This window comes from Hippocampus bargibanti, linkage group LG20 (assembly GCF_051943395.1).
Source record: "Hippocampus bargibanti isolate YZ-2025 linkage group LG20, ASM5194339v1, whole genome shotgun sequence".
NCBI classification, from domain to species: Eukaryota; Metazoa; Chordata; class Actinopteri; order Syngnathiformes; family Syngnathidae; genus Hippocampus; species Hippocampus bargibanti.
Window position 1 is genome coordinate 10988281 of NC_142753.1, and position 13759 is coordinate 11002039.

A 13759-nucleotide genomic window follows, 5' to 3' on the forward strand; every position below is an offset into this window, starting at 1 on the left:
GCCCACTGACGGTAAACCGGCCAGGTGACTCGGTTGGGGTACAAGGGGGTCTCTGAACCGACTTCCCAACCTAACCCGCACACCACCACCACCCCCACATCCCCTCTGGCCCCTCCCCGACTAGAACGAAGCAAAAGCGGAGGAGGAGGAGCTCGACGCCTCATTCGACAGCTTCAAGCCCCGCAGAGAGGAGCTCCATACCGGCCTTAGCTCGCTTTCACCTCGCGGTAAGCTCATCCGCCCTTCGGTACTACGCGAACACATAGACACACATGGGGAGGGAGGTTACTAAAAAAGATCGTTTCTTACATTCGCTGCCAATTTAAGGAAATATTAAGATAGAAATGTTCGATTTGTTTTGTGGGTTTTTTTTAAGTGACTACGACGATCGAAGTGTCATTTAACCGCGTGATACGTGCTTTTTAACTGATCGCCCCTCGCTTTCAATTCGCTAAATTTCACGAAATCTGATTTCCTTCGTCAACTATCCGTTTGATAAACGAAACCATTTTATTTATTTTGGAGGTTTTTTTTATGACAGCCGGCAGCAGTAAGTCCACCCCTTACCCCCTTTTCACCAGCCCCACCGCCCCCCCACGCCGTCAGGTAAAAATAGCCCCGCCGTCGTCAAGCGTGTCCCGGGTCAACAGTAATGCGACACATCGGCAAGTGTGGAGCTTCGTTTTCTTCTTACATCTTCTACGCGACACCTGTTTTTGGAACTTTCACAGCACACGTGGCTTGCTCGGGGGATTTCACATATCTTAAACACACACACACACACACACACACACACACACACACACAAAAAGGATGATGACGGTAGTGACATGCGGGTAGGTTTTTTCGCCCCTACCACTTTTTTTGGGAGGCTTTGACGCAGCTGTCGCAGCCACAAAAGATGCTGTGGCTACACAGGTGCACCCATCATAATAATGTAACCGATATTTTTTTAACTTACTTTCTGTTTAAAGGACAACCGACGTCTCCGGACAAGTTGTGTCCATAATTTGTAAAATGTCTTCAAATGACTTCGACTGAGCGTATTTTACAAAGATTCCACCGCATATAGCTACATTTTACGTTTTAAGACTGGCGCTGAATATTCAGGAAGTCTTGTTTTTGAATTGGTGACGAGTTCGTACGTGACGTCACTGAAGGAACGCCCCTCACCGAAAAAAGGACACATTGTGGCAGTCCTTGCATCACGTCAATGCATTTTGCTGTACTTTGGTCTGAAAATGTCGAGTAGGACCAAAAAGAGGCAGAAGAGGGCGACAAAGCTCCATGTGAGGAATTAATCAGGCTGTGGAAACGGGCTGATTAATTCCTTACACGGCTTTGTCGCCATGTTCTGCCTTTTTTGGGTGCGACATTTCCCACCCCTGTGCCTCAAAATGACACGGAATAAATTCTTTAATCGATTGCAAACATGTATGCTTTCTTCTTCAGAACTATTTGAATCATATTCATAACTGGATGAGTAACAAGAAAGCATATTCTCCAAATCTGAAGCCATTGTTTTGATATAGGGGCTAGCGAGAGCTATTAAATAGTGTATAGTCACTTTATCATACCATGCTGCACAATTGGATTCACATAATATCGACAAAATAGATTAATAGATACACTGAGTAATAGAATAATATAGTACTAAATTAATAGATTACTAAATAAATTAATAGATTAATATATAAATAGATTAATAGAAACTGAGTAATAAAGTAATATAATACATTAGTACATTACCAAATATGCAAACACAAATACATACATGAATAAATAAATACATACATTAATAGATTACCAAATAAATAAATACACAGATTAATAAATTAAATAGACAAACAGAGGCATAGAGTAATAAATTAATTGATTACTAAAGAAATAAATAGATTACTACATTAATAGAAGACTATATTAACAGATTAATAGATTCATAGACTGAGTAATAGAGTAATATATAGTCATAAATGAATAGATTACTAAATAAATAGATTAATATATTAATAGATATAAACTAAGTAATAGACTAATAAAATAATAAATGAGTAGATTACCAAATCAAAAAGCCAAATAAATACATACATGAATAAATAAATACATAAATATGGACCAAAATAAATAAACAATCCAAAACCTACAAGCGCACTATATACGTACTTATCCACAGGCCACAACGATTGGCTATTTCTTGCCAGATATTAACCACCATCTGGCACAATAGAAATCAATCCAAAGAAACAAAAAAAGACACATTTTCGTCCAAATAACTTAACGGCACACTTGGTCACATTCACGTTGGCAATGTCATTTGTTTTAATTGGTGCCATGGCGACACTCGCCGTGTTCTTTGCAATTATTGCTACCTTGCCCAATCGCAATCATGCCAAACGCTGTTAAACGACGTCGTGCAAGTACGCCCTTAAGTAGCTCCTGGACGCTAGCGAGGCGGCAGATGGATGATGATGATGATGATGATGATGATGATGATGATGTCGCCGCGTGCTCCTCGTCTACCGCCCGCCATCCATCACGTGCTAATGATGGTGTCACACCTCCTCTGCCGCCGTCCTCTTCTTCGTCCTCCGAGGCATCTATTTCTTTCGTCTACGTTCCTAAAATTCCCTTTCTTGAGTTTTACATCCGCCTTTCCGGAAAGTTCTCACTTTAAAACAGCGATAGGAAGCCATTTTATGATTGGGGGCCATTTTGTAGAGTCCCCCGAGGGCCATAGGAAATGTATAAAACAATATGGAAGCGCATTCGGCTAATGGTTAGCTTGTCTGCTAAAAACTGGACTCTAACACCCCCCCCCCTCCTCCACACACACACAGTCGTACTTCTTTATTTGTTGTTTTTTTTTGTCTACATTCCCTACAAATATATTAAAAAAAAAGCTATACATAGTAAATGTATTACACAAAATGGCCGCAGGCTAGGCTTAGCACGTCTTTTAAAACTCTATTTTAAAAACTCCATTGGTGTCTATGTGCATGTAAAACGTTCTGCCCACACATTAACTGGCGACCAATCCATTTTTTTGTCCGAATGTGAGTGGACAATGATTTTTGGACAACCAATCAGTTGTTTATTTATGTACCCTGAGATGAACCGATAACCTTGTTTTTGACTGGCTATGTGTGGCCTAAACGTGACTGTCTGGCGACCGATCAGTTGTTTGACAATGTTTATTATTATTTTGAAAACTGAACTGTCCATCATATTTGTCTTTACATGAATTTGACTAGAGGTCAACGTAGTCTTTATTTTGTCTAAATAAGGCCCATGTTAATAATAATAATAACAATAATAATAATAATACATTTCATTTATAAGCGCATTTCAAAACTCTCAAAGACACTTTACAGTCACAGGATTAGTTTTACTGTGGGTGAGCAGCGGCAGCCACACGCGCCAGCGTTCACACTCAACCCGGAAGTAAGTGAAATAGATAGAAAGCTAGCTAGCTAATAGATAGCGGGTTAGGTACCGAGTGAGCTAAATAGCTAGCCAGCTAGCTAGCTAGCTAATAGATAGCGAGTTAGATACTGAGCTAGAAATATTGAAATTTGAGATTGAGATTTATTTAATTTAATGTTTTTTTTTCACCAAATTTAGCCGCCCCTGTCGATATTAATTGAAATATTTGTTAACGGGGCGAGGATTGTTCATGTAGCAGTCACAGGGTGTACCTAATATTGTGTCCATTTCAATGTCATTCTACAGCGTGTGTGGGTGTAAGCGTCGTCGCCGTTTGTCTCTTTCAAGCATGGTGCCAGTGATCGCCACGTTTTGCTTCTTGCTTCTTTTTAATCTCCCGCCAGCCCGTTTTGGGACCTGCCATCCTCGGAGCTCATTATTCCGCCGTCTCAGGTGTTACCGGGATAAAACGATCGATCCCCCGGGGCGTCGCGTTCCAACGGAATGTGAAGCCATTTCCTTTCGGCACATGCATGTGTGTGTGTTTTTGGCCCTCGCCACCAGTCCCGCCGCCGCTCGGGTATTCTGGGAATATTTCGCCGGTATCGGATGATAGTGCGCGCAGCTGCTGCTTCTAAGAAAAGCTCTAGGATGCGTTTGAACATGCACACACATTATATGTAAATACACAAATGCCGCACACACTCAACAAATGCACACTTACTGTAATAGGCTTTGAGTAGCAATTAGCTGTCAGGCCAGGAGGGCCTTTGGAAAGCTAGGATGGAGGATAACACACACACTCATACACACACATTCCTGTTTTAATTGTTTTGTGAGGTCCGGATAACTCCAGATAAGGAGTGAGGACCACCGTTGCTGATAAGTTTAGAGAAGAACGAGCGTTACATTTGAACACTAAACGTCACCCCATTTCCAACTGAAAAAATAACAGGAGGAGTGAGGGTTCTGAATGGGTACATTTTGAATGGGTACATTCAAAGTCCTCACCCCTGTAGTGAATTTGGTTAAAATATCATTTGGTTTAAATATCATTTTCCTTTTTATGGTATGAAACTTTTCCTCTCATTAACCACACGCACACACAGTGAGTAAAAATGTCCTCACTACATCTGGTATCAAATGTTAATGGTCCTCACAAGACTAGTCGTACAAAAACACACACATGTGATGTCATCGGCAGAAGCTATGCCTTTATGTCGCAGCAGCTGTTGGAAATGACTGTATGCGCATGCAATAATAATCCCCCCACCTCTATTCCACAGCCCTTTTCTTTCACCCCCCCCCCCACACTCCATCGCAGAAGAACGAGGAAGAGCAGGATAATTGCGTTTCTGGTGACCGCCCCGTGGGATCATGGGATATATGACCTCATCATTCATCCCTCAGCCTCTTCACTAAAGCGCAGGTCGGCATCCACATGCACGTGGTCATCGCCACGCATGCTTTGCAGACGTACAATGGATACAGCGCCGGAGGCGGACCACACCTGCCACGTGGTGTCGTGTGATGTCATCGCTACCCCCCCGCCTCCTCACCCCTGCGCCGCAACGCCCACCCGCCAGGAGGACGACGACAAAGACAGCAAGCAGGTATAGTTGGATACTTGTCCGGGCATAGAGACACCAAAACTGTCAATAATTTCGACATACAATAACCAGGTTGAGGGTTTAACACCCAAGAGGCTACACCCGCTCCGCTTCATGCTCCCGCCCCTCATTATTTTCCGCCACGGGGGATTAAAAAAAACACGGGAAACGGGGCATCGCATTAATAATGTACACGCACACACTGGGAATGACAAATGTTGTCCCTCGCAGAGTCTTTGTCACCAGACGCCAGCGCCGAAAAAAGTCAAGGTAAGCGCAAAAACCATCCCAGGTCGCCATTCGTCAAAAAATGCGTTGACATTTTGTTCCGCTTCTGTCGGCGCAGGCCAAAGGCAAGCTCGTGCGCAGCATGGCCATATGCGACGATTCGCCCGATCAGGAAGAACAACTTCAGGTACAGTGATACCTCGGTTTACGAACCCCTTGCTTTACGAACTTATCGGTTTACGTTAAATGTATGAAAATTTAACCTTGGCATACAAACTATTTTTCGGGATACACACGGAGTGCCACGATGAGTGATGTGTCGTTCGCAAACGAGCCCGTTCTAACAAGAAATTGGCAGCCGATTTGTTTTTGTCTTCTATTCCCCGCCCACAGTCTTCAGTTAAATCCATGTGATTGGTCAAGAATGCAGTAGTGAGGGGGGGGGGTAGTTTTACAGCTTATTTAGTCGAAAATGTTTTATGGGGACCTGGGAACGGATTATTCTCATTTTAATGGTTTCCTATGGGAAATTAATTTTTGGGATACACACTATTCACCTAACACACTCTGTCTGGGAACCAATTAAGTTCACAAGCCAAGTCATCACTTTACTGTGCTTTGTTATCTTCATCATCATCATCATCAATTTTCTTCATCTCCATTTCCTGTCTGCGTGGCAGGCGCCATCGGTCGCAGAAATCTGCCAAGACAGTCGCACTTCCTGTCAGGAGGAGGAAGTGGACAATGGCAACACACCCTCTAAAGGTGAGCGCAGTCAGAAATACAAAGGACACAATATCGATGCTAATTTCATTAGCCTGTCTATGAGATTTTCTATGCGTGTTAGCATAAAGCTAGCAGACTTTCCTCCCCTTCCCCTCTTGTTCTTGCATCGTTCCTTCCTCCCTCTCTCCCTTTCTTCAAATAAATGCATTTAAAACCCCATTAAGGGTTTTTGTATGTGTGTGCGCATTTTAGAGAGCAGTGTGGAGTACCGCGACTCAACGGGTGTGGATCTACAGCGTTTCATCGTGGATACGCTGAACAGTAACCCCAGAGACTGTATGATGATGCTTAAGCTGGAGCAGGACATGGTCACCTTCATTACGGGAGAAAGGTATACACACACACATTAACTCCACTGCATGTGTGTAAATGTGAAGGAGAGCGCGTCCTTGTGCGCTATCGAAATAATGATTCACACTTCAAAGTCTGCTCAAGATTGAAGACGCTCATTTATGTTTTGGGAAAACTTCAATTAACTCATTCACTGCCATTCCTGAATTTATTCGGCAATAGAAAAGCGTGACGTTGAGTGCCATTCCCAAATTTTATTGTTTTTTATTGCATTGTTTTTTTCCCTTCTAAAAGGGAAGTGCTTCGTTACAGCTGTTGTTAAAAGGCTATATAAATCAACATGTATTCTGCATGCCTCCAGTGACACCTCGGTTTTACGAACCCCTTGGCTTACGAACTCTTCAGTTTACGAACGTTAAATTTATGAAAATTTTACCTTGGCATACCAACTTTTTTCAGGATACACACGGAGCGCCACAATGAGTGATGTGTCGCCCCCAGTTTTCGGTTAAAGCCACGTGATTGGTCAAGAACGCAGCAGTGAAGGGAGGTGGTTTAAACATTAAAGAGACAGGCAGACGACAGTGAGAGAGTTTCAACTTTGATAGTTCAAAGGCAGTGTAGACTGCAAGGTCAAAATATCCCATCAATCAGGCTCCATAAACAACGCCATCTGTACACTTGATGCAAAAAGCTATCAACCCAGCTAAACAGAACGCTATTGATGAGGAACAAGGTAAAATTATGGCAGAGAAAGCACCTATAAGGGATCATTCCACAAGCTGGTGATAGAAGAAGGCTACGTTCCTCATCAAGTGCTGATGAAACTGAACACTCCATTCCATCAAGCCATCGATTATCACATAGGTAAATAAAATGACTTTTTATACAATACAGTTTATTTCTTTAATTATAATAACATAGCACATTTAGAATTAGAAAAGTAGAAAATGATGTTTGATGGGGAACTGGGAACGGATTATTCTCATTTTAATGGTTTCCTACGGAAAATTAATTCTTGGCATACACACTTTTCGCCTTACACACTATCCGGGAACCAATTAAGTTCGTAAGCCAAGGTATGACTGTATATACTTGGATGGCGTTTCTACTCCTCTTCCATCCCAACGTTACGGTTCATGGTTCTCCAGCGCTTTCAAGAAGTTCCCGCACATGTCTTCATACCACCGCATGCTAGTGCATCGCGTGGCCGCCTTCTTCGGCATGGAGCATAACGTGGACCAGACGGGAAAGTCGGTCATTGTCAATCGGACCAGCAACACCCGGATGTAAACACCCGCCACTCGATATGAGCGTGTCCGTTTTGGTGGAAGGCGATGGATGCAATCAACGCTTTTGGTGTTTTGTTGTTCTTTTCCAGACCGGAACAGCGTTTCCTGGATCAGGTTCAGGATGACAAAGCTGCACAGATCCTACAGTGGAAAAGCATTTTGAAACGTAACAGCAGCACCGACGAGCAGGTACGTTGTGTTTCCATTCCAAACAGAGGACTCCGGTTCTTTGTTCTGATGGTTCATTCTTTCATGTTTTCTTTTTCCCTGTCATTTTTTGCCTCAGTCGCGACGCTACACCTTGCGCGACAAGCAAAGCAAGTCGATGGAGGACCGAGAGGAAGAGTACCAAAAAATGCGAGACAGCGCCTTCAACCAGGAGGTGAAACACCCAGCTTCACTCACACTTAGAAGAAAACAATACAGTGATACCTTGGCTTACGAATTTAATTGGTTCCCAGACACAGTGTGTAAGGCGAAAAGTGTGTATCCCAAAAAATAATTTCCCATAGGAAAACATTAAAGTGAGGATAATCCGTTCCCAGGTCCCCATAAAACATAATTTTGTAATTTTCTAAGCCTTAAAACTACACAAAATATACCTTATTTTATGTATAATAAATGTGCTATGGTATTATTATTAAAGAAATAAACTGGACTGTATAACAAAGTCGTTTTATTTACCTTTGTGATGGTCGTTGATGGCTTGATGGAATGGAGTGGCCGGTTTCATCAGCATTAAACACTTGATGATGAACGTAGCCTTCTTCTTTCACCATCTTGAGGAATGATCCCTTGTAGGTGCTTTCTCTGCGATAATTTTATCTAGTTCCTCATTAATTGTGTTCTGTTTAGCTGGTTTGATAGCTTTTTGCATCAAGTGTACAGATGGCTTGTGTGGGTTGTTTGATTGATGGGATATTTTAACCTTGCAGTCTACACTCTGCCTTTGAACAATCAAAGTTGAAACTCTCTCACCATCGTCTGCCTATCTCTTTAATGTTTAAACCACCCCCCTCACTGCTGCGTTCTTGACCAATCACATGGCTTTATCTGGGGGCAGGGAATAGAGGGCAAAAACTGTCGGTTGCCATTTTGTTGTTAGAAAAACCGGCTCGTTCGCGAACGACACATCACTCAATGAGGCAGCTTCGTGTACGAAAAAAGTTCATATGCCAAGGTAAAATGTTCATAAATTTAACATTCGTAACCCGAAATGTTCGTAAGCCAAGGGGTTCGTAAACCGAGGTACCACTGTATTTAACATCTTCTTCTTCTTCTTTAAACAGCCTTTCTCCCCAAAAGAGAGTAGTCACGTTGAGAGCAGGTAACCGCCCATGGCTTGTCTCCATGTCCTCGTTCACCTTAATCCCGCGACAATGGATCATTAACATAATTGTGTGTGTGTGTGTGAAGGCCTGCAGAGGAAGGCAACCCGTACGCCGAGACCCAGAGGAGAAGGCAGCTCTTCAGGTAGCACATTCATCATCTTAATTTGCATCGAGCGACACACACATACTCGACTGCGCGCTGACTAATTGAAAGGAGCGCACAGTTGGCAATTAAGGACACGTTCACATTACAAAGCCCTCATTTTTTTAAAAGCCTACTTTGATTTGACAATGACTCCACTCCCACTTAAACTCGGCAAACTTCACTCCCTTTATCAGTTTGCCTTGACAAAAAAAAAAGTTTTTCAATGACGTCATGTCGCAACCAGGTGTAATAAATGAACCGTCTGTTTGGATAAATTACGCAAAAATAGGCATGTTTTAATAGAGAGGAAATTAAAGGTCAAATAGACATCAATACCGTGACACAAAAGAATTTTTTTGTTGTGTGTTGCACCAAGACTACTATTTGATACTAGTTGACACAAATTCCCAGCAGACAAATCAGCCCATTTCCAATGGAGCTTGGGCGCCATCTTGTGCATTTTCTGGGTGCTACGTTTCTGTCATTGACGGATCGAATTGATATGGGAGGACTCCTTTAATCGATTGCAAACATTTATGCTTTCCTCTTCAGAACTATTTAAATCATATTCATAACTGGATGAGTAACAAGAAAGCATCTTCTCCAAATCTAAAGCCATTGTTTTGATTCTCGAGCAAGGCAAGACGTCCTGGCGTGTTTTGGGTATTTTAGATGCTGTAAAAAGTTTTTCTGATGTCGTTGTAGCATCGGATCCCTTCCCAAAATGGCCGCCGTTCTTCTCCTGTTAACGGCGGCCATTTTGTCATCCACAGGGGGAGCCGCAACAGCTCAGGCTCGAGCTGGACAGGCAGCAGCCGTCAGAGCAGCACAGAGACCGACTGTCGCTACGGCAACGAGCCCCGACCGTGGAGCAGCACCGACTCGGATTCCTCCTCGTGCCAGTGGCCCGCCACCGCTCCTAAGCCCCGCCTCCACGCTCCCGCCAAACCCGGCTGGGAGCCCCATGGCGCAGCAGGTGGAAGCCCGAGATGTTTTTCACACTGTAAACACCTCCGACGTGTCGCTAACGCTGAATGCTAATCGCAATGTGCTGATCTCGCTGTCTAATTAACAGCAAAAAGTCGTTGCCTTCGCGCCCGTTGACGCACATTTTTACATTTCCGTTCATCTTCGCACCCTTAAAAATGAGAAAAATACATTTTTTTTGTCATCGTTCATTTTTTGAGGGGGATAAAAGTAAAAATGTGATTATTTTTGACCATTTTCAAACTAAAAAAAAATGACATGAGTGACATCATGCTAACATGTAGCACGTTGCCTACTGAAAAGCGTGTGGTTCTCAAGTTTTGTGATGAAATCTTAAAAAATAAATACAAATGTAACTTAAATACAACTGAACTGTACTACTACATAACTGAATGAGTAACAAGAAAGCATCTTCTCCGAATCTGAAGTCATTGTTTTGATTCTGGAGCAAGGCAGTTTGTGAAGGAGTATCCTGGCAAGGGGGCGGGACCTTCTGTAATTCGCCATGTCCGAGATCATTTTAAAGTAGTTTTGGGACACTAACTTATTTTTATTGGTGTTTTACATTTGACAAAAAATAACAGCCTGTGTGTTTTGGCTATTTTAGATGCTATAAAACGTTTCTCTGGTGTCTGTTAGGAAACAAAAAATGGTGTCGACATCTGAAAAATGAGATGCGGATGAATATTGTGTAGTCGTAAATCCTTTATTTCTCTTCCCCAGGTTCCGTCACACTCTACAGGGTGTCCACGGAGCCACCCGTCATGACCGAGACCCCTGCCCAACCTGCCTTCATCCAAGAAAATGGCATCCCACCAGGAAGCATCCTGGTCAACCCGCACACCGGTCAATACACACACACACGCTCACACAAACACACACATTAGCGACAAGGGCAGCCATTTTAAAATTCAAATGGCCACTGATGTTTCAGGACAGCCTTTCCTGAACCCTGATGGAAGCCCCGTTGTGTACAACCCGCCTGGTTCTCAGCAGCCAATCAGGAGCCAGATGCACGGAGCTCCGACACAGCAGGCTACACAACAGTCTCCACAGCAGGTAATACACACACACACACACCCACACACATGCACACAGACGTTCCTGTTTCAACTGTTTTGTGAGGTCTGGATAACTCCAGATAAGGAGTGAGGACCACCGTTGCTGAAGTTTAGAGAAGAACGAGTGTTACATTTCAACACTAAATGTCACCCCATTTCCCACTTCAACGTCTTTAAAAACAAAGACATAAAACGTGGACTTGAAACTGAAATAACAGCAGGAGTGAGGTTTCTCAATGGGTACATTCAAAGTCCTCACCCCTGTGGTGAATTTGGTTAAAATATCGTTTTACTTTTTGTGGTATGAAATTTTTCGTCTCGTTAACCACGCACACACACATAAACACACACAGTGAGTAAAAAGTTTGTGTATCCGAGTGAAATGAAAATACACACCAAAAAATCATTTTGGGTGAATTTATGAGGACCTTTCTGAAACTTTAACAGGTGCATATATAGACCCTCTAGAACCCTTTAGAATGAAAAACTTGTGAGGACCGGCCCAAATGTCCTCACTTGTCAAAATTGTCCTCACTACATATGGTATAAAATATTAGTGGTCCTCACAAGACTAGTCATACAAACACACACACAGTGTGTGTAGATGCATTCGTTTGCTAACCTTTTGTTATAGCGTAGTAAAAAGAAAAAGTAAAGCAATGCAGCGCCTACTGGAACATCTGAACTTTAATACCAAAATGCAAATGAGCATAAGCTAATTGACACGTGTGTGTGTGTGTGTGTGTGTGTGTGTGTGTGTGTGTGTGTGTGTGTGTGTGTGTGTGTGTGTGTGTGTGTGTGTGTGTGTGTGTGTGTGTGTGTGTGTGTGTGTCTCCCAGGTGTACTCATCTGTCTCATACGCTACCCCGCAGATCCTGCCCATGGCCTCTTCGCAGCAATACCCAGCCGTATGTAACAGGGCCCCACTTCCTGTTAGTGCCCCAACACTAACTTCCTGTTCACATTTGCCTCATTTCCCCGCAGATGGAAGACCTGTCGCAGCAGTTTGGCCACGTTGCTGTCAGCTGTCAATCAGCAGGGGAAGCCACGCCCCTCTGTCCTCCCGCCCAAGGCTACGTGTTCGCAGCACCGCCGCCGCCGCCGTCACTTCCCCCTGCTGTTCCTCAAGTTCCCAACCCCCATAGCTACTGCCAGCCTTCACCACAGGTAGGAAATAATACACACATTAAATATTGGGCATGGGCAAGTATTGATACCAGATATTGGTATCAAGTCGATACCAGCCATCAATATCAAGAAAAAAAAAATGAGAATAAAATCATAATTGACTCTATTTTGGCTCCTACTGTATTTGTTGAGTATTTTAATAAGCAAATATCTCAATTAAATATTTAAACTACCATATTTTCTGCTCTATAAGGCGTACATAAAAAATATTTTCAAAAGATGACCTTGCGCCTCATAATCTGGTGCGTTTTATGTATGGAAAATGTTTTAAAATATGTCATTCATTGAAGGTGCGCCTTATATTTCCGAAAATACGGTAATTACGATATTAAATCTCACGAATATTCATAAATAGAAAAGATCATTTGCAATTATTGTATTTTAATAACATAATTTCTGTGACAAAAATATTAGATGTATGATCTAAAAATGCATTATGTTCAATGTTTCATGTAAAAAAAAAAACGGCCCACTCGCAAATATACATGACAACTGCTGTAGTTGAGTACATACTGTACTCTGTTCTAGGTGCCTGCCTTCTACTATGGCCAGTATCCTACCTCAGCTCAACACCCGGTCAAAGCCACATCTCCGGGTTGCAGCGCAGGTAAATATATCAACCCCCCCCAAAAAATAAAATAAAATAAAAATAAAAAAAGAATCAATGCCACGAGTAGTAGAGAAGGGGGCCGTTACACTGTCAGAGATGAAGTTCTGAGGGTCTCACAGTGAACCGGTCTCTTTTCCTGCTGCTCACACTCATCCGCAGCGGAACATGCAATGGTTAAAAATACAGTAAAGTCTCGTTATATCGATATCGGATATATCGATAGTCCCGGTTATATTGATACTATTTCTATGCACGCACGGAGAAAATTACATGCAAACAGGGTCGGATATATCGATAGTCCCGGTTATATCGATATTTTTTCGGACTCCCTTGAATATCGATATAACGAGACTTTACTGTAGATATTAAAAAAAAATATGTATATATATTCTAGCCCACAAAAACCACACCGCCATGATGTTTTTCTTTATTGTCGCCAGGTTATGCCCCCGCGGTGGGTGTCCCGCAGCAGCAGTCATACACGGCTATGTCGCCACACCCCTGTAGCATTCTTCAGGTAATAATAAAATAAACTAAAAATCTGAATAATATGACAAAACCGATGTTTCCTAATCTTTTATTATTATTTTTTTTTTTTCATTTTTCGCAGAGTGGAGTTTGTGTGTATGTACCCAGTCAGCTCAATGAGGCGGGATACTGCTGCATGGTGGCACCGCCGCACCCCCACTGTGGTCCCGCATCCACCATATAACATTGATCTCACACACACACACACACACACACACACACACACACACACACACACACACACACACACACACACACACACACACATAAAAACACGCA

The 13759-nt window shown here is 42.8% G+C and overlaps 1 protein-coding gene across 1 annotated transcript; it reads left to right on the forward strand.

Moving 5' to 3' along the window:
- On the forward strand, positions 1-13759 carry arpp21 (cAMP regulated phosphoprotein 21). Its single transcript, XM_089023882.1, has 19 exons — positions 1-227; positions 4710-5036; positions 5265-5303; positions 5380-5448; positions 5942-6026; positions 6240-6378; positions 7490-7627; positions 7720-7819; positions 7917-8012; positions 8920-8957; positions 9047-9103; positions 9880-10082; positions 10817-10939; positions 11028-11152; positions 11994-12062; positions 12139-12321; positions 12871-12949; positions 13393-13469; positions 13563-13759. Exons 2-19 carry the CDS (start codon positions 4887-4889, stop codon positions 13662-13664), a joined length of 1872 nt encoding a protein of 623 aa, XP_088880008.1. The 5' UTR covers positions 1-227; positions 4710-4886; the 3' UTR covers positions 13665-13759.